This window comes from Tubulanus polymorphus, chromosome 12 (genome assembly GCF_964204645.1).
Source record: "Tubulanus polymorphus chromosome 12, tnTubPoly1.2, whole genome shotgun sequence".
Lineage (NCBI taxonomy): Eukaryota > Metazoa > Nemertea > Palaeonemertea > Tubulaniformes > Tubulanidae > Tubulanus > Tubulanus polymorphus.
Window position 1 is genome coordinate 556557 of NC_134036.1, and position 20908 is coordinate 577464.

General features: G+C 40.1%; 2 protein-coding genes across 2 annotated transcripts in view; one reads left to right on the top strand and one right to left on the bottom strand.

Annotated features, from left to right (window-relative positions):
* Nucleotides 1-15573: 15573 nt before the first annotated feature.
* The window catches only part of LOC141913900 (pyruvate kinase PKM-like), a 47186-nt gene continuing 41851 nt past the window's right edge, over nt 15574-20908 (top strand). Inside the window, exon 1 of the mRNA XM_074805111.1 lies at nt 15574-15581. The gene's annotated coding sequence lies outside the window, so the exon portion shown is untranslated. The remainder of the gene's footprint in view (nt 15582-20908) is intronic.
* Nucleotides 16261-20431, bottom strand: LOC141913960 (meiosis-specific nuclear structural protein 1-like). The gene is made up of 9 exons (XM_074805192.1): nt 20341-20431; nt 19696-19902; nt 19469-19596; nt 18947-19181; nt 18695-18792; nt 18076-18523; nt 17543-17677; nt 17201-17326; nt 16261-16700 (listed from the first exon to the last, which is right to left on the bottom strand). Exons 1-9 carry the CDS (start codon nt 20341-20343, stop codon nt 16587-16589), a joined length of 1494 nt encoding a protein of 497 aa, XP_074661293.1. The 5' UTR covers nt 20344-20431; the 3' UTR covers nt 16261-16586.

Below are 20908 nucleotides of genomic sequence, written 5' to 3' on the forward strand. Positions count from 1 at the left end.
TTCAAAAAACACATCCACCAACGATGTAAGTCGAAACGGACTTCGTTTTATTCATTTTCAGGATTAGCGGATTAACGTGGCGGATTATCGGATTAATGGCGCGTCCAGAAAGCGATGCATTTAACGTTTGAAACGATAGTAAACATTGATCTCATTCATTGTGTGTTCGTACACAGAAAATGGCCGATTTTTGAATGAAATTTTGACATATTTAAATCGAATAAAACTGTACGCGATTTGATAAGAACTGAAGAGCAGACGGATGCAGCAGAAACCGAGTGTTGATTTCGGAGGCGGCGGGATGGAAGCGGTAGCTCCGATCAGCGTGGTAACGAGGGATCTCGTAGGGTCCGGTTGTAAGACGGAACCGATGGACCTGGCGGCTTCGCATCATCAACTGAATCAGGGTTCGACTACCGATCTGACCGGTTTGAGTTCGGTGGAAAGTCATCACGAACCCGATTCGAATTACGCGCAGATGGCGCCGACGTCGCCGGGCGTTCAGTCCGAACACGGATCGGAAAAATCTACGGCGGCGGGGACCGGGACGACGGCAGGTCACAGTACGAGAGTTGATCGTATCAGGGATGGACTCGAAAATGCTATTGAGTAAGTTTTAGATTCTTTTCATTCTAAAATAACTTCTTTTTCAGTGAATAGCTGAATATATCTGACAAGGAATCCAAGATTTACGATGACCTTATTTTGTAGGATTCAATATTTCCCATCATTGTTGTCAGTTTTAGGGGAAGCCAAAACAGACGATATTCCTCAACTGTTTTTATTGCATTTTCCTGAGTTTATTTTACATTTTATTCTACAAAATGACAGTAGTTTTTATTGTAGTTTTCATAGGAATTGCCAGGTATCAGATATAGACACTTCTTGTTAAATTAGTCTAGCCATTAGTCAAAGTATGCCTCTGATTACACAGGCCCTTCTTCCTATTGTCACATTGTCTTTGGTCTTAATTTGTAAATGTTCATCCTTCTTTGTTTCTCCAGACAAAAACTCTCACCCCTAAACCACTGAAGCACTTAGGACCTAAAAACTGTCTTATTGTCCATGATTGTAATTAGATCTTTGATTTATGACAAACAAGCCCTCAGCAGTGCACTAGGCCTCTATTGTACCACAGTAATTAGCGGTCCATTCATTTTATAGTTTGATTGTTCCCTAATTGTCCAGGTTTATTAATTATACCCAAGGCTGAACCCTTCAACTAATTTATTGATATCAATAAGTTGGCTAAATATTTCTATGATTGAAGTGGTGCTATTATCTACGAACCCTAACTCTTTATTTCACTGATTACATCCACTTTATCAGTTTGGCCAATTAAGCAAATTCTCGAATTAAGAAAAAGCAAAAATTATGATTGGTTTTAGCATTAATCCTAATAATCCCACTTGAATCAAGTTTGGCTAAAGATAGATTTTGTTAAACATTAATATACAATGAAAGCCTGCTATAGCGTTCTGCTTGCGCGTTTGGCTAATAGATTTTAAAAGGTTTTTGTTTATTTTACCGGTCAATGTTTGGGCTATGTTCATTTGAGTCTGGTCTATGTATAGGGGACCTGATTATGGATTGTGCACCAGCAGACCCTATAGGCCTAATACATTCACCTCTACAACAATCTGAATTCAATCCAGAATATCTGTGATAACGATTCAACTCTGATAAAATATTGCGTCATTATTGAATCGTATATCGATTTGTATTGGGTCCGCTGTGTCTAGGGTGGAGGGGGAGGGCAGGAAAGTTTGATTTCCTAAAAAGATAGAAATGTCGGTTTGATTTTTAAGAATGGTTTGATAGATAGCGAGTTAGACTTGTATTTGTACAGCTGTCCCTGAACTATGTGACCTGAGGGAAAGAACCAGTCAGGGACCGGTACACTCCGTGGTGTAACATATGGTCGGCTTGTTGTATTATTTTGAGTATTTCTCGGGGTGTATTAGACCCAGCTCTATGTCGTGTACATTACGCTTACATTGTCGGAAATATAGAAACTGCACTTGAGGATTGACAATTAAAATTGAAATGTTTTCCTGAGTTTATGATGCTACAATTTTTCGATTTTATCCTTAATTTCTTCATGATTATCGTTGCAAGGATTCATAGTGTGTTTTAATCAATTGTTAGTTAGCGGAATATTTTTCATGGATATAGAATTTTTTAAGCTTTTTTGGTTACGTTTTGTGGTAATTTCATTTCGGTCTGGCTACACGTCTTAGATGGTGTAGAAGTTTGTAGTATATACTTGAGATGCCTCGTCGACTAAACTTTATTATCCATCCTCCAAAAGTCTTAAGATTCTGTGCAATGGTATCTCGATATCTAGATGTGATGTACCTTTTCAACTTGACTGTTAATGGATAAAAAGTAATTTGAATTCAATCTGTGACTCATTTCCGTTTTAATCTCGTGCTTTGTCTCTCCTCCGGGCGGAGTAAGTTGAGTGTGCTGGAGTCTGGTGTAGGGTTTTAAAGTACTCCATGTTGTTTTATGTGAAGTTGTGTAAAGGTCATCGAGTTATTTATATATCGAATTCAACTTTGTTTATTGGTAATGAACCTGTGCTGTTTATGAAAACATAAGCGGAAGGCACGCGCGAGCCTACTGCACTGCGCGTTCACTTACTAGACTCTCTGGGGGTCAGATGAACTTTCTAGCAAGTCTTGGATATCTCGGCGCTTTGTTTGACGTTAACTCAGGATATCATAAATTCACCGCGGCGCGGTTCTCGCTGTTAATGAGATCTCACTATTTTATGTTCGTAAAAACAGGTCAGTTAAAATGTGAAATCGGCTTTTTTTGAAAAAATACAAAGATGGATTTAAGACATTTGAGTGACGTCTATAAACCGGACTGGACCGTGCGGTCATTGACTCTGGACCATGTGAGAGAGAGGTCATTGAGTGACCAGCTGACTTAAATATGGATTTCTATGAGATATTGTGTTGCTCTGTTTAGTTGATAAAAAGCTTTGATAGGTCATCGCACCTGTAGGGGGGGTCAGCGCACCTGTACGTTCGGTCGCTGCGCATCAATAACAGGTGGTTTATTATACGCATCCAAACCTGTTGTTTAGAGGAATTTAAAAATGTCGTCCGTCTCTCCGCGCACACTGACTCAGTCGAGCAGTGGCGTCTATAATGAAATCTCGGTCATGGCATATATTACGCTGAACGACCCTGGATTATAGTTTGAAAGGCGCGCAATGTTTGAAATTCATGTTTTCGAGTGAAGAGATTCTCGTCGATCTTGTTGTTTATAATGAATGCGTCGCGGACGAATTTTTGAAATCGCACGGGAAAAATGGTCGATTTTTTTCGTCGGTTTGAAACGACAGGTTGTATTGTGCGTTACACAATGTTGCTTCTCTCTTGTGTCAAGTGCTGCTCTTTCTCCTCTCTTCTCCTCTCTCTCTTCTCTCTCTCTCCGTCTCATTGCGAAATACTAAATTTTGAATATAAACATCGCTGCTGCTGGTCCTCAGTCTTGTTGTTGTAATACTTAGTTGTGGTTGAATTATTTCATCATAATTTGAGATGATTTCATAAAGAGATCATGAATTGTCATTATCTGAATGAGTTGTATTCTTGTATCTCGCACAGGTGGAATTTCCCACTGTTTAGACCCCTGCAGGGTCGCATCAAATAATCCCCATTCAAATCAGGCGACATTCAGGTATTTATTACAATATGAAAATCCCTACATATCAGATTCCTGTGTCATCAACATTTCTATAAAACTTATCAATGGGTCGAATGCACTTTCCCCGTCTGAAATAAGAACTTTGAAATAATTATTTTGTTCAAATTGAAAAACATGATTTCATGACTTAAATAGTCATCTAACGACTCCTAGAATTAGGTTTCATGACTTTGAATAGTCATCCAATGACTATAGAATCATCAAGTTTACTTTATAGTTGTTTTGCTATATTTTCTCATGACTGCGACCGAGCTGAGTCAGTCCCGGAGTCGAGCTGAGTCAGTCCCGGAGCCGAGCTGAGTCAACCCCCGGATGACGCTGATGGTATTTTGTTGTTTTTTGTTTGGCAATTCACTTGTTACAACAATGAGTTCGATTGTAACCGGCGGTTACTTAACCACGATCTCGCGCGGGTTAGGTGGGCGTGAGTGAATTCTCATGTGAGAAATATCGTCAACACATGTGACTTTTTATTTTAAATCACATGTCATGTATAAACCTAAGCGGTTGTGGAGTATTGAATACCTGTCTTTTCACCGGGATATTTGAAAAAAGATTTGTCCCGGTTCAGAAATTAAATCTATTGCTCGTTTGATTGATAACTGGAAATAGAGCTGTTTGGATTGGTCCTTGTTTTACAGAAAAATCTCATAAATTAAATTCATGTTCAGGAATGAAATAGTTTTGTCAATTTTCACCGGGTTTCTCATGAAACTGGGGCTCCACTGTGAAAACAGACCCTCGGGTTCCGCTCCACACACTACTCACGTATATATCTGGGCAGGTGTTTGAATTGTGAGAAACCAGGTCAATATTTCACTCACTGAAAAATGAAAATGTCACACGAGAGAGTTTGAGTTGAGAACCAGGTGGTTCAAACATACTAGTGACGTGATCAGAGTGGATGTCAGAGTGGATGAGAGGGGGTGAGGGGTTTGGAAATGATTTGTGCTATTATTGCTAGGTCTAAATATCTACGAATGTTGATGAAGAGTAGGTTGGGGGATGTCTAGTATTGATTGGGTAATAGTTCATGCATTACCCAGATAGGCAGCTATTATCATTCTATTGAGGAAATAAAGATATGTAGTTTAGATAAGTAGTTAGTTGAACTGGTCGTGGTTTGTCTTAGGCATGAAATATGCATGATTCTGTACGTATGGGTATGGGGGACTCTTTCTTCCCGATCCATCCGTCTGTTGAGGTCAGGAAGTCCACATCTGCAGTCATTAAGGCGTATATGATTTGAGATATCTGAGATCTTTCAGATTGATATCAGTTATAGGGGAGGGTGAGATATCTGAGATACTCGTCTCAAAGATCTCAGATTCAGTTATAGGGGGTGAGATGTCTCAAAGATCTCAGACTGATCAGTTGTAGATATCTGAGATCTCTCAGGCACTGAGTTGAGATAACTGAGATCTCTCAGACTCTGAGTTGAGATATCACCCTTTGGTAGTATTCTAGTACATGTCTCTAGTTTGATGACATATTTGAGTCTCACGCACATCAAATTATTCATCATTCACAGCTGTTTGTTCAACGAAGAATATAACAATTCACGAAACCATTCACATTGGGACAATAGACGCATTGACTGAAGGGTATAGCCCCCTGGAGGAGGCTCGCTAGATCGTGATTACCTGAAGCCGGGAAATTTGATTCAAGGCTACACTACTGAACAGAAAGAAATAAATTGTCCTCAACAAATTGTGTCCGATTTCATAGACATATAAGCCAAGCATTTTTGACCCGGGCCAAACTGGCCCGACCAAAAACGTCGGACCAGGCCCGAGCCAAATTTTAGCACCAGACAAATGATTGCGTTTGAATTGCAACTGGCATCTGAAATGATCCACTTTGCTTTGTTTGAGCATTGTTTAATATCGAGAGAATGGTTTGCGTGTGAACACACTCTCTAATTAGGCACAGGCCTGATCCGTGGCAATTTGGCCCGGGCCAAATCGTCTCGCGGCTATATTCTAGAAAAATACAATCAGAGTTAGTTAGAAAATAGTATCGCTTTTGTCGGAGTTAGTTCTTCAAAATCCACTGAGAAATTTAGAATTTTACTGAATCTCATGAAAATTTCATTCTTATCAAATGTATGAAAATAATTTAAAGGTCTATAGAATATTGTAAACATGTTTTGTTTGTTGTGTATTTTCAGAGAAGATGCGAAGTCACGTATTGAAGATATTCTGGACAGCGTTCGTCAATTATCAGATGTGGAAAAACTGCTGTTATACCTCAAGCTACCGACCGGTACCCGTAGTAAGGATTTACCTCCTCAGTAAGTATTTACCCTCACTACTTAACCCTTAACATTGAGCACCAGGAAAGAATTCCAGAATCTGCAACCAATTGAAACTTGAAATGAAGTCTCAGTAGAACCAACACTGACAACTGTGCAACTGCATCCATATATATCTACACTGTCAATTGAATAGAGGGCCTTAATCAAAAATGAAAAGTCTATGATTTGACAAAAACTCTGAAATACAACTGCAATTTTTTTCAATTCGTGAAATCTGTGTGGTCTTAATGTCAAAATGGACCTGAACAACTGATATAGAAATTAACGTAAAATCCTAATTGAAATCTGTTTTTGAAGAAATGAAACGTTGATCGTATTTTCTTGATTAATAATCGTCAGTTGTTCAATAATTTCTGGTGATGATTTTGATGAAGATTCGTAAGTAATGAATAATAGATAATTCACGACTGTATTTTATCTTATTTTGAGTCACCGAATAAATTTAGCATGTGCCAAAATTCTCTCAACGTATCATATTTCACTTTTATAGCATGTATCGACAAAAATTTAAATTTTTGTTACGTTGAAGAATGCTGTATCTAAATTCTGCTTTTTTCATATAAATGAATATATCTGATATTTTTACTTATCGACCACACTGTGAAATACTGTAAATAAGTACATAATGTACATGAGTTATATACTGTACACAAGTTATATACTGCTATGCATCAGTTCGATCCATGTTTCCACTTTTATCACATATTTCACCGACTGTCTTTAGTTCATACCCGCCCTGTGTTGTTTCTCCAAAAAAAATGTGTCCAATCCTTAAATCGACTTAATTTAATTCATTAATTCAATTCATCTTAGAATCAAGAATTAAGAAGTAATTGTGAAATCTCAATCTAAAAGTAAAAACTGAACCGAAGTTTGATTATTAATGCGAGTGTTATGTATTTTACAGAACTCCGTCATCGTCTCTGCATTTATCCAATCTCGAACATGCTCAGGCGTTTACGTGGATACAGAGCCACCTGGAGGAGGATAACGAAACTTGTCTACGCAAAGATGAAGTCTACGACGACTACAAGTAAGTGTTGCCGTAGTTTCCGCGAGCCGCCCGCATTGTTGTATGTCATTTTGATTAAGTTCGAATTCTGTATTTTTGAATTTTCAAACATTTTAAGAGATTTTCGTTTAGTCTCTATGGTTACTAACTGTTGCAATAGTTAATTTGAATATTTGAATGTTGTATTGTAGGATGTATTGCGAGACGAATTGTATGAAACCGTTGAATACGGCCGATTTCGGGAAAGTGATGAAACGCGCGTTTCCTAACGTGAAACCACGGCGACTAGGTCAACGCGGACAATCAAAATATTGTTACAGCGGGCTACGCAAGAAAGTCGAACTTCAACCTCCGTCGTTACCTGACCTCGGAGAAACGTGCGAACCAATCGCTGTAAGTACTCTCTTCTATTCCACCTATGATGTCATCATTACCAAGTGACTCTTCATTTCCCCCTATGACATCATTAGAAAGTCTCTTCAATTCCCCCTATGACGTCATTAGAAAGTGTCTCTTCAATTCCCCCTATGACATCATTAGAAAGTGTCTCTTCAATTCCCCCTATGACATCATTACGAAGTGTCTCTTCAATTCCCCCTATGACGTCATTAGAAAGTGTCTCTTCATTTCCACCTATGACATCATTACGAAGTGACTCCAATTCCCCCTATCACATGATTATGAAGTAAGTTGTTTCACTTGGCCCCGGTTTGTAATAAGTTTGGTTGTGATTTCAGGATCCACAGAAGAGCGGTGAAGATGAACTGATGCCTGAGTGTATCGCGTTGGTTTGTGAATGGGCTGAGAATTTGCTCGGTCGCGGTTTCAACAACGTACGAGAACTGGCCGAACATTTACTCAGTAATCTCTACGTGAACAGTAAATCAACGGCGGCATTCGCGCTGACGGCTGCCATGCAGAAACCAGCCACGAGTAACGGCTCGAAAAGTAAGTTTCCTCATTGTCTCGTACAACTTCAAACCTCGGTTCCAACAAATCAATGTCTCATTAAATTGACGAAAAACCCACCAGTAAAAAAAACTAATAGAAGATTTTGTCATTTCAACCCAAATGCTGTAAGCCACATCTGCTCTAGTTTTCCGTTTCGAAAATGGCTCAAATTGTCAAAATCCTCTATTAGTTATAATCGGTTATTGTGTAGTTTTTCTCCAAATTCTGATCCTGTTTTATTTGTGGGGTCAGTTGGTCAAAAATTGGTTAAAGATAACCGGCGTAAATACCATAGTTACAACGAAGTTTTAATTGTCAATATCCACTGGTTAACTACAACCAACCTTTGACCAACTGTAGATCTGTGGTCTCTGTTAAAACTTGAACCATAGATTTAAATGATTGAATATGAACTGATAGTGATGTATTTTGTGCATTGAGCCATAACTGCTGTAGTCTCTTAGAGAATAAATCCATTGGCTCAAAATCGGAAATGTCAAAACCTTCTATTAGTTGCACTTGGTTGTTGTGGATTTTTTCTTCAAATTCCAATACTGTTTTGTCGTAAACCTCAGAGGCTGCAGTTGCTCAAAAGATAAATACCATAGTAATAATGAACTATCCACTGGTAAACTTTTGAACAAACTGCAGCCCCACATTCTCTGTTAGAACTTGACACAAGATTCAAATGATTTTAAAGATGAACTAACAGTGTTTATGTATTTGTGTGTTTTAGTGCCTGTCTCCTCGTTATTCGCTAGTCAAAGTTCCGGTCGCGGAGCTCAAGTACAACTTCAACGTCGAATCAAAGAACGTGAATTACTGCGCGAAACCAAGAGTAAAATCGCACAACAGCGCGAGGAATCTACGATAAAACAAGAACCGCAGCAGATACCGACGACCGCAGCTGCACCGGCCGCTGCCGTCGCCGGTAACAACCGCAGACGTTCGATTAAAACTAAACTGTTCAGTCCGCCGGTCGGAACGTGTAACGCCGTTCAACCGACGCAAAGTTCGGCCATTTCCTCAACGGCTCCGTCTGCTCAACAAGGTCACGGTCGACCGATGCCGTTTATACCGCCGCCGCACATGGGCGGAGGAATGCCGCACGTACCGATGCACGTAGAGGGCGCCGCGTTCGATCCGATGGCGTGGAGACAGCCTCAGTTACAGTTCCCGATGACGCCCGGTCACGGGATGCCCGGAACGCCGGGAACTCCGTTCGGAACTCCGGGAACGCCGTTTGGTAATCCGTTACTCGACCCGCCGACGCCGTTTAAAAACATGCCACCAGGTGGCGACCCGGGATTACCGTATCCAATGCATCCACGCGGGAATCTGGATCCGTCTCCGCGCAGCGCGTTTATACCGGTTACGACCAACAGTCCAGTTACACCAGGGCCGATAGGTGGCGCTCCGAAACAACTCTCTAAACCGGAACATCCTCGGTTAGAATCGATTCTGAAAGGTGAACTACAATCTCACATGTATCCACCTCCGCCCGAGTATCTACAACAACAGATGGCGCCACCGCAGATACAACATATTCCAGGTCGCGGTGGAGCCGGCGGTCAGCAGCAGCAGCAGCATCACGAGAGCGTTCTACAAACACCGACGAAACCGTCGGACGGCGGGCTGATGGTTCCGCAATTACACATTCCTCAAATACAACCATCTCCGACTAAACGTAAATTCACTCCGATAAAACCGAAATGTCCGACGGGGAAAACCGTATCGAGCATGTTGAAAGAGGCGCGAGGTTTCGGGCCGGAGAGCGTCGATCAGATCAACAATCCATTCCTTAACGATATGAGACCGGTGTCGGCGATACTGAAAGAATCGCGCGACGCCCAGCAACAGCGTGGTCACATGACCGGCGGTCCGATGACTCCGACGCAGATTCAACAGAAATTCACGTTCGAGAATTTCAACGCGAATATGAAACGTCCGCGCGGACGATCGGGCGGGGAACCGCAGAGCGCCAGTAAACGACAGATACAGGAATCGCAGGATCAGCCGGGAACGCCGAAATGTGTCGACGTGTTCATCCCTCCAGCTCCGGCCGGTTTAAACACGAGCGTTACGACCTCGACCAGTCGACTCTCGATCGACGACCTCAGCATCAGCAGTTTAGAAAACGATTCGCTATTAGAATTCTTGAACTCGGGTGCGAATCCGCTCGATTCGAGCGACGGAGGAGGAATGAATCGGAGTCGCTCCGGCGGAGGAGGACAGTTTATACATCCCTCCGGATTACCTCAAACACCTCATTACACGCAGTTAGAACTACTCGATCCTCCGACACCGTTTAAAAACACGGCTCACCTCCGAGCGTCGGCCGCGCAATCCGCTCAACAACAATCACAATTACCGATGAGTCCGTTAGTCGCCGGTAGCAACGCGTCTGCCGGGTTCGTACCGACTAGTTCCGTTCAATCGTTTCATCCGCCGCCACCAGAGGGCTCCGTCGATATGTATATGAGTCATCCGTCGCCGCAGCAACAACAACAACAATCGAGTCCTCAACGACGACGACCTTCATTCGGTGAATATTACGAGCATGCGGCTCAGTTTCAAGGTCGTCCGCCGCAGCACGCGAAAAAGAAAGATTCGAAGAAGTTGATGGCAGCAGCAGCAGCAGCAGGCGGGAACCAATCAAAAACATTCCTGAACTACCCGCAGTCTACAGCGACCGTACCGAGTCCGCAATCACTCAGTCCGGAACGGAGTCCGCGTCCACCGTCTCACCACCAGGTGTCGCCACAAGATGCCGGTACATCAGTGAAATCATCGTCGGCCGTAACAATGACGTCGTCTGCCTCGTCGCTAGGCAACCGTTACGCCGCGGAACAAGCGTGGGGCGCGATGAGTCGAGCGTCGGAACGAGGCTTAGCCCCGCCTCCTCCGAGTTATAATAGTCAACATCGTCGTATGTCTGGTGGCGCCCCCACCGGTCATCCTCAACACTACCGACCGCAGCAGATCAATGATATGATGTGTCCTCAATCACCGAATATATATCCATCATCCGATCAGCAGCAGCAGCAGCAGCAATCGCTATGCCAACAACCGAACTATTGGAGTAATTTACCTCCGTCTTATAGACATATCACACCGGTAACCAATCAGCCGGCTTCAAATACACCGGGCCGTCCGGGCCCGCGGACACAGAAACTCAGTCCCGGGCGAGCCGTTAAAGTCAACACTCAACCGCCACCAGGGGGAGCTAATCAACAACAGCCACCACCAGGGGGAGCTAGTAGCGGTTTAAACGTGAGCGATGAATTACAGTCGACGTTGGACGTTTTGAGAGATTTCGATACTCAATATTTCAATCAGAGCGGAGACGTCGATTCTGGTGACGACCCGTCGCTACGGCAACAACGAGCGTTATCACCGGCCGATCTTATACGTAACGAGTTCGCCGGAATATTCGGCAGTTCGATCGGCGGAGGACAGGTGGCGCCGCCGTCGTCGACGAGGCGATCGACTTCCGATCAGAATCAGGTCGTACCGCCAGAGGGCGCTTTAACGCCCGATACGGACGTTTTCATCGTGGAGAATTTAACATCGAATAAATACAGTCGCACCGTGACAACGAGATGACACGATAATTAATTAGCGTTTAATTAACCTAATTAGTGTTAGGTTTATAATGTAGTGTAATATAGATATAGTTTATTTGTGCTATCGTTTAACAAATAAGATTCAATGTTTTGACATATCAGTGAACTATGTATGGAATTTCAAAATAAGGGATAGGTTTATTTGAGGGTTTAGGGTCAGCTGGTTCTCAAAACATCAAATTAAACTCCTAAATGCTAGTCCTTAAAAAGATTGAATTTATAACAAAATGATTGTTTAAGATTTTTGTGAAATTGAATTGAGGACTCAGTGGTGTTTATGCGTTGTAAGTTTTCAAACCATTTTGTTGCTATTCAGATTTTACAGAAAGTCAGGAAATCTCTATTTTTGTCGTAATCGTCCTAGATTGAGCTAGGATATTAATCAGATTGAGCTAGGATATTATTTGTTGGTTTAATTTCGACAAATTCTTGGTTCCTCGTGAACCAAGAATTTATTATCAATACTATTAAATCAAGACTTTTCGAAATATTTAAAAATACATGTATTTCAATAATTCGTCATTTTTCTCGCTCAAGTTATTTTCAGGCTTCCTTTTCATGCTTTCGATTTTTTCGCGATGAATCGGTTCGATTCAAATTCTCGCGATTCATTCAGTTTTCGTTTGAATGATTCGCCAGAAAAAATAACGAAAAGGAAGCCGAAATAATTTTTGAAACTTCAAAATTTTGAAACTTATTTTCAAAAGCTTTGTCCAATTTTCTTAAACATATTTATTTAGTTCAGTTCATCAGTTAACTATCTTTGACAATCTCTTGTAAATTACTAATGCATCTCTTAGTAAATTGTCATTATCTTTTTCGATTTCTCGAGCTTCCGTACAATCTTTCAATCTCAACATTTTGTAAATCAGGTAATTCACACAAACTGCCTCTCGCTGAGAATTTGAGTTTAATCTTCTGACACCACAAAGAACAAATAGATGTAGACACATATATTATATATATATGACATCAATAAAGCTTCGGGCATTTCCTGCTGGGCATAAATGTACCTAAGATAAACAGCCTGAGGTGTAGAATGGCTAGAATGACATGTCTCCTATTGATAATAGTGGGTATTGTCGGGATTAGAAAATGTAAAACCGATAATGTATGAAGGTATAGAGAGACTGTGGCTATCAGAGCGTAGAGGGTTAATAGCGTTTAATTATACAGTGATGTAATAGTGTTATTTAGGATTTCCTTCCTGTTCTGTATAACCCTTCATATCACCTCCTCACCTGGGATTGCGCCTATAGAAAGTGAGCGTATATTACTAATCCTTTGAGCAATTACTCTAGTGAAATTTGTTGTGAACATTACTTCAAAATATTTCTGATCCTTTAGATAGATATAATACAGTTGAACTTGCCCAATTCGGAATTTACAATCCAGATTTTCACTTAATTCTGATGAAGTATTTGGTTCATTTTACCTGGAACCGTGGAAACTCTCATTCGTGAATTAAAATTTTACTTAATTTGAAGAAATCTGGGGGCAATCCCCTAGTCATCCGAATTACAGTTAGTTCTACTGTCCAAAAATTACTGAGTTTTGCACCTAATTTCTAAAAGTATGAAAATGATTTCCGAAGTTTCCTTTTAAGTTTAGTTAAACTCATTAAGAGAACTGTGGAACTAGATCCCGATCTGCTATGATATTTGATATTATAAGATAATGATTTGTGAGATTTCTTTGTTCCAATTTGAACTAGAGTTCAAACACTGGGTGCCTGTAATTAGGTTATTTGAACCTGGAGTTCAAACACTGGGTGCCTGTAATTAGGTTATTTGAACCTGGAGTTCAAACACTGGGTGCCTGTAATTAGGTAATTGTTAGTGTTAATTGAACTGCAGTTTTGCAGTTTCTGTAGTTAGTGTCAACGCTCCCACTGTGCGATCCCCTTCTCACTAGGGGGTGCTGTCATTGCCAGACCTTTTTACACATACTAGGGGGTCAGTGGGCCAGCGGGGAGGTGTTCGGCATGTTTATGTCATTTCTGCCAAATTATTTTGCATTTAGCGAACATTATACAATTGGTAGATTTTTACGGAGATTTTTTCCTGATATTGTCTTAAAACCTATTATAACAAGTATCACTTTTTGAACTGTTTTTAGGACAGTTTTTTTTACGCATTTACACTGTTTTTGATACTGAATATAGCGGGGAGTTTTTTCCATACCATTTTTGGATCATTTTTATCGTCATATCAACACTTCGTATATCGTTTCTGGTTTATCATTTACTTACGTCAATTTTTATACAGCCCCAAAATTTTCTACTTAATTTATTTAAACCTGAATAATCTTAATTAAACCAGTCTCTTGACATGATCAATTTATTGTTTTATTCGTGTGTTTTAATGACAATAGTTTTTTTGAATTGCGCAGAATTTTTGTCTGAGGGGTTCGGGGCATTGGAAGCACGGATGTTTTATAGATATCCAGTTTTTAAAAGGTCTGTCTTGATTTAACCGGACAGCTGGTCTGTTAACGGAAAATTGCATTTATTTTCAATGTAGAAGTCGTCTTAATTTTGTTAGACCTCACGGAATATTTAAACAGTGAGTTCTGAAAAAGGTAACGACGCTATTTTGAATATTTAGTAATGATAATTATCAGATAGATGGCTAATTAATTATATTTAATTTATTATTATTAATTATTATAAAACCGATATTTAATTCTGATGATATCAGTTTCGTTGTACAGAGTGTGAAACTGGGAATAATTTAAACATGTTTTAGTCAGATATACATAGATAATGATTGTAGGTAATTAGCTAATTATTCTGTCCACTTATTAATCATTAGAAAGTCAATTAGCTAATTAATTGTAAATAGTTTCTGTGCTAACGATTATTTGTAAATATCGACGACATAAATTTTTAGTCAGTAGAACGTGACCGGTTCAGCGCCACCTGGTGACGGTAAGCCGAAGTAGTCGCGACCTTCGGTTTATAGTCAAAGGTCGCGCATCGATTTTTGTCTAATCATTATGTAAATTTATTCATCCTTGTTGTCATCTATGTGTACTTAATATGTAAATTAGCCACGCGCGTCATTTGCATTTATGTAAATAATCAATATTCTACGGTACCTTTACCGGTATATATTATATGTAAATTCGAGTCATGTGATTGAATTTGTGAAGTTTGATTGGTGGACGTATATTGTTGTAATATGTAAATGAATGATATCATTATTATAATCGCACGCGTGTGTCTGTTGGAATTATGTAAATTTATGTAAATGTGGGGTATGTAAATATAATGTTGTTTTTTTTTCCATCTAATTTCAATCAATGATTGCAATAATAAACTATTAATCCTATATTTAACACTGTTTTGTATCTAGTATGGATTATATATTGTAATCTGAGGTCAGTCGGTGACCCAGCTACCAAGCCTGACTGACTTCACTTCAATGAATCAATTCATATCCACTTCTTTCATCTTATGGGTCAAACTTATTCGTATATCTATCTAAGACTTATATAGTTAGATAGAGGTGTACATTCATCTGTTTGGCGAGTCCATAGTCCCGACCCACAGTGGATAAGTCAGCTGTCCTGCAGTCCATTAGTCAGCAGCCACCTCTGTGGATAAGAAGCACAGCAGTTCTACCAGTGAACAAGTAGCCCAGCAGTCCTCTCGGTGGATAAGTGGATAAAGGACCAGCGGTAGTGGGAAGCATGCCAGCAGTCCCATCATCATAGACCGGCAGAAGTCCCCTTATTGCAGTCAATTTTTGGAGCAACTGTAACACAACGTTCATGGATATAGTGAAATAACTATTTGGATACTGGTATATTGTCTGTGTTAATAGTTTTTTGTAAGGAATGACTTGATTGGAGAGGATCGATTAGACTAATTTCATGACACTCACAAGATTGATTCAAAGGAAAAAGCATTAAACAGATATCATCAACCATCATCAGAAAGAATAGAAAGGTAAGAATTTCACTACTATTTCACTGATAGTTTTCTTTTACTTTAATGAGACCTCCACAAATAGATAGATTGGTAATATCAAATAGATGTCAGATACTTCTAACATCTAAATCAGATTATTTCAAATTACAAGGGGTGACAAGTGGACAAAATAAGCCAATCATCAAACTCATTTGCATATTGTCAGTGGCAGCACCTGGACTGTGGCCATCACTAAGTCGAAGATTATGCTAATTTAAAACTAAGCAGAACTCATGAAGTTATGCAGCCTAGGATTAGTGATCAATCTCTGAATCGTTCCTGTTTTGTGTAGTCGGTGCCTAGCTGATCAGTCTCGACAATGACTGGTCTCAAACTTAAGTTCTGGGTTCACCCAGTCCTGGCAGTGTTTTTGTATCCACAGTGGTCTCTGCGGTTCATCAGACACTAACATTAACAGACCTTCACTCAGTCCTCTGCCTCCACAGTGATCTCCGTCGCTCTACGATCCTAGTGTATCCACTCTGAGAGACCGTCCTGTCCTGAGTCCGACTATCTGAGGGACTTTTTGAGTCTGACTGCGACACTGTCCTGGGTACGAGGATGATTCCATTCTGAATTTCTAAATTCTTTTCGATCAAACTTTGAATATTTATTTGAAACACACGAGGAAAAAACATAAGTCAAATTTTTCTTCAGTCATTATTAAGTTTATTTACACGGTAAACATTCCATTTACATTTCAATATCAATACGACTTCTCAAAAGTCATTCTATCTATGTTCACACACATTAACAAATGACTCCATGGAGTCTGACTTCTCTCTCTCTCACACACGCACTCATACAAGACGGAGATAGAATCAAACTGTGGCAAGTGAACGTTCATCAGTAGGATAGGATCACAGTTATTTTAAGTAGGGGCTTCAGAAATTCGGAATGTGAGTTAAGAAATAAAATCCTCCTTCGTTTTACACAAAAAATTCAATTACCAATTTATTAATTAGATTTATTACTAATTAGCAATTAGCCCTTAAAGTCCCAGTGCGTCTCATCGAACGGATCGACTTCTTTAGGTTGGTAATGTTTACGCGCGTCTTCAGGTAACAGCATTAGATCGTCTTGATCGCGAATGACGCCCTGTAATTAAATAGCAATAAAGTGATCATCAGCGATCAACGTTTACTATATTAACTTTTCTTATGAGAGGCAATATTCTATTAAGATGCTTAATGGATTATGATCTTATGAAGATCTTATGAATATCTCATGAAAACATGTTCAATTCATCTCTAGCACTTGAGGGTATTAATCAGTCAGCATTGAAAGAGTTGTAAACCTATGTAAAACGAACATCAGTCAGTCTGAATGTTCAGAGGCTGCAAAACCCAGTTCCACAGTTGTGAGTTAAAGTTAACTCTGAGTTAAAATTAGTTCATTTTCAATGAGTTAACTCGGGGTCAAATCTTAACTCGGAACTGTGGAACTGGACCACCTGAAAAGTTAGTTAAAGAAAACATGTGGATAAATACGGTAGTAACTATGAAGTTTTAATTTTCACTACATCATCTATCCACTGGTTAACTCTAAACAACTATTCAGCAACTGGAGCGCCCCCTAAGTATTTTAGAGTCACTTACCTTCGGTAAATATCCGATTAATTTATGCGCGTGTTCTCTGATTAATCTCTGTCTTTCCTCTTCGATGATCTGTAAACGTAATTGTTCCATTCTTTCTTCCATTCGTCTCTCTTCCAATTCTCGTTCCTAGGAAACAGCAACAACAATGATCGACAGTTAGCCGCAGTGGCGACAGCGCTAGGGAATCAGGGGGAAACAGAAAATATTAGGGTTGCAAAACGAAACAGAAAATATAAACTTTTCTTTATAAAATATAACAAAGTAATTAATACGTATCATAAACTATTAAGGCATTCAAATTCAGATGATTTTCGCTGGTATCAAACAGCGCCATCTACTGACCTTATCCTGAGCGAACTGTTCTCGTCGTTCCTGTAACAGTTTTTCGACGGCCCGTTTGTGTTCCTCTTGTTTCATACGACGCCGCTGAGCGTTCATCTGTTCGATACGATCGTCTTCTGCGAACTTCGCCAATAACTACAACAATAAACAGCCATTACTATGACAACCGAATAGTCTGTTGTTCGAAGGTTTGTTTAAAGGTTAACATTCAGCTTACTGAAAGACCAAAGCCTAGGCTAGGCTTTATATACTAGGGGCCAGTTGCATAATCATAGCATAAATTCAAGACCAGTCTTAGAACAACTTAGCACTATAGCTAATCTAATTAGAACAGTCTTAAGATTTAAGACCACTTTTAAAGTTATAATCAAGCAACTTGGCCTAGGACTTGGTGTCTGTTTAACTGTAATAATAGAGCTTTCATTTGTGATATTTTGTGGAACTGAAAGTTCCCGATCTATAGAACTGACGATGATTTTATTTGTGATATTTTGATCTATAGAACAGAGGATGAAGATTATTAATTTCTCGACCTGTTTCCTCATCTCATTCTCTTCCTCTCTTTCCGCCTCTTCTCTCATTAGTTTATATCTCATCTGTTCGGCGTGAACGCGTTGTAACTCGACACGCGCGCGGAACTGTTTCTCGATGAGATCGCGTTCCTTCTGTCGATCGGCCTCCTCCTGTTCCTCGAGATACAACTCCGTTCGTATACGTTCCATCTCCGTTCTCAGACGTTCCTTTTCGGCGATCTGTTCGGCGAGCGTTTCCTGAACGTTCGCCTTCGCCTCCTCGCGCAGACGTTTCTTCTCCTGGTGATCGGCCTCGCGTGTTTTCATCGTTTCCGCGTACTCCTGTATTTTACGGTTCTCCTCCGCGTAACGTTCCTCCTCGCGTTCCTTCCACTCGGCTCGTTTCTGTTTGAACTCTTCGATATAACGTTGCGTCGCCAGGCGCTTCTCTTTCTGTAACTCGCGATCTCTGAATCAACAAACGAATCAGTTATATTTGAAATTTAAACAGAAAACTGACCGAACATCGTAGTTAATCTACAACAGCGAATCTTATTGAAAATGACACATCTCAATAGACAAATCAGTTATATTTAAAATTCGAATAACTCTCGATATCAGGGACACTCGGTCTCCCTACCTTTGATCTTCTTCGTAAATTTTACGAGCGATTTCATCGATGATGAGTTTATCTTTGAGCAGTTCTTCATAAGCCTCTTGTTTTTGCCTTTCTTGCTCCTGAACAAAAAAAAAAGAACATATTTAACGATGATTCTTACAAAAATCCCTATTCCCATAACTGACTAGATTCAATCAGATAGGGCGCGACGGGGTGGGTAGTGTGCCGCAGGGCGCGACGGGGCGGGTAGTGTGCCGCAGGGCTGATACTTACCTCTAGTTGTGTTTCTAACTCTTGTTGATATCGGACCTGGGCGGCGTATCGGGCTTTCTCCGCCTCTCTCTCCGCCTCTTGCGCCCTCTCGTATTCCTCCTTACGTTGTTGGGCGATCTCCGCGTCGCGAGCCGTCACGTCGTATTTCAAAGCCTCTTTCTCAGCTCGTTGGGCCTCGAGTTCTTTAGCCATGTAAGCCGCTTTCAGTTTAGCCTCCGTTTCACGTAATTCAATACTGAAATATTCAAACATAAATTTATTTCTTTTTTTGTTGACAATTACAACAAACTTTTGAAGTGAATTTTTGAAAAAACCCAGTTCGACAATTCAGTCAGTTAAGTCAGCTCTGGATATCATGAGGCCCCCTCCCTGCCCCCCCTAAAAAAGATATTTCAATATTCCTGCCCAATGTCTCCGATTTGACTCGAGTTCAATAATTGCCAAAAAAACTTCAAAAGTTCAATTTTTAAATTTTTCTATTGAAATTATGTGAGATTTTTGAGGATATATCAATATTTCTACCTATTTTCTCTGATTTGCTGCCGTAGTTTTTCCTCTTTCGCTTCCTGAAGTTTTATCCGCTCGAGTTCCGAGGCCAGACGCGATTCCATTTCTTTCTGATCCTCTTTGATTTGACGATTTCTTTCGGCCTGAAACAGAAATATCGAAATGTTACGATATCAAAATGTTGAAATATCGCAAAGTTAAATCCATCTAATTTTCCGCAATCTTAGGAAAATGGAACTTACGGTCAGGATTGCTTCTTCCATTTCGCGTTCCCGACGTTCCAGTTCCATGTAACGGATCATGCGTTTGTTTTCGACGCGTTCCCGGCTGGCGACGTTCGCCTCGAGCAGCTGCTGATCTCGCAGCTGTTTCAGAGTGTCCTCGCGCATCTCTTCCTGACGACGAGTTTGCTGCTGCACCGACGAGTGCTGAGTGCGACGGACGGTCGTCTAAAAATAATAGAATCCACTTCGTTATAGAAATCAACTTTTAGAATATACCATAAAAGTCACTGTTGAGATCAATGAAAAATATGGCGTTATGAAGAGGATATTTTCATTGCATTCGAGTTTGAGCAAATTTGTTCTCTTCTGAAAAATGTCTGGGTTAGGATTAAGTCAAGAGTGTGAACACGAACAGAAGCAGTCGGCAGTATTTGTTAAACCGATTTTGACTGTAGATCAAACCAGTTTCATACTACAAATGATGGACGGACGGAGGCTGCAAGGAAACTGGATCGGATGCAGCAGTCGTCAATAAAATTGAGTTTGTTGAGTTTACAAGAAAGAAGGGAGAAATATAAAAATTACGAGCGATCGAAAGGCTGTGGATTCTAAATGTTCCGTTTAGAAAATACTCGCATATTTATTCTATGAATTAGAACTCACCATTTTCGATGTCTGTATAAGTTAAAGCCGATATGAACGATTTTAGAGGTAAAATTCTATTCAAATGTTGATTATTTGTTGTCAGGGACGCGGATCTCAGTTACTAGGGGAGACAGATATCGGATACTGCGATTAAAGGTCAAATTTAGTATTTATCTCAGTTTTAATTTAAATAAAGAATAAGAATAGATAAATTAGATCGCTTTAGTGATATTCTGATAAACTATATTTAGATTTTAAGGATTATTTGCAAAAAACATAATTTTATCATAAATGATCACCCCTATTCATAATAGACTCGACTAGGTTTCTCCGGTTGTAGGTAAATCCGGTAATGGGACTACAGTAATAGTACGGATGTGGGACTTAGACGGGTTAGCGGTTGGTGGCAGCACTATACGGTTACCCGATCGAATTTCTGCATACGTCGGGCCGGGTATAGTAGTTTTAAACGATTAACTAAGCATTTGAATTTTTTGTCTCCGATTACGATGAAATTTAGTATAGACATGTATTTTGGGATGCTGATCACAAATCTGAAAGAATCTTTTGGATCCAAGGTCCAAAA

Bases quoted from the DNA above. Each gene is read 5' to 3' on its own strand.
- LOC141913960 (XM_074805192.1), bottom strand. The intron at 18,793-18,946 runs GTAAGTATCAGC...TTTTTTGTTCAG, and splicing joins AGTTAGAAACACAACTAGAG to GAGCAAGAAAGGCAAAAACA. The intron at 17,327-17,542 runs GTCAGTAGATGG...GCTGTTTCCTAG, and splicing joins AACAGTTCGCTCAGGATAAG to GAACGAGAATTGGAAGAGAG.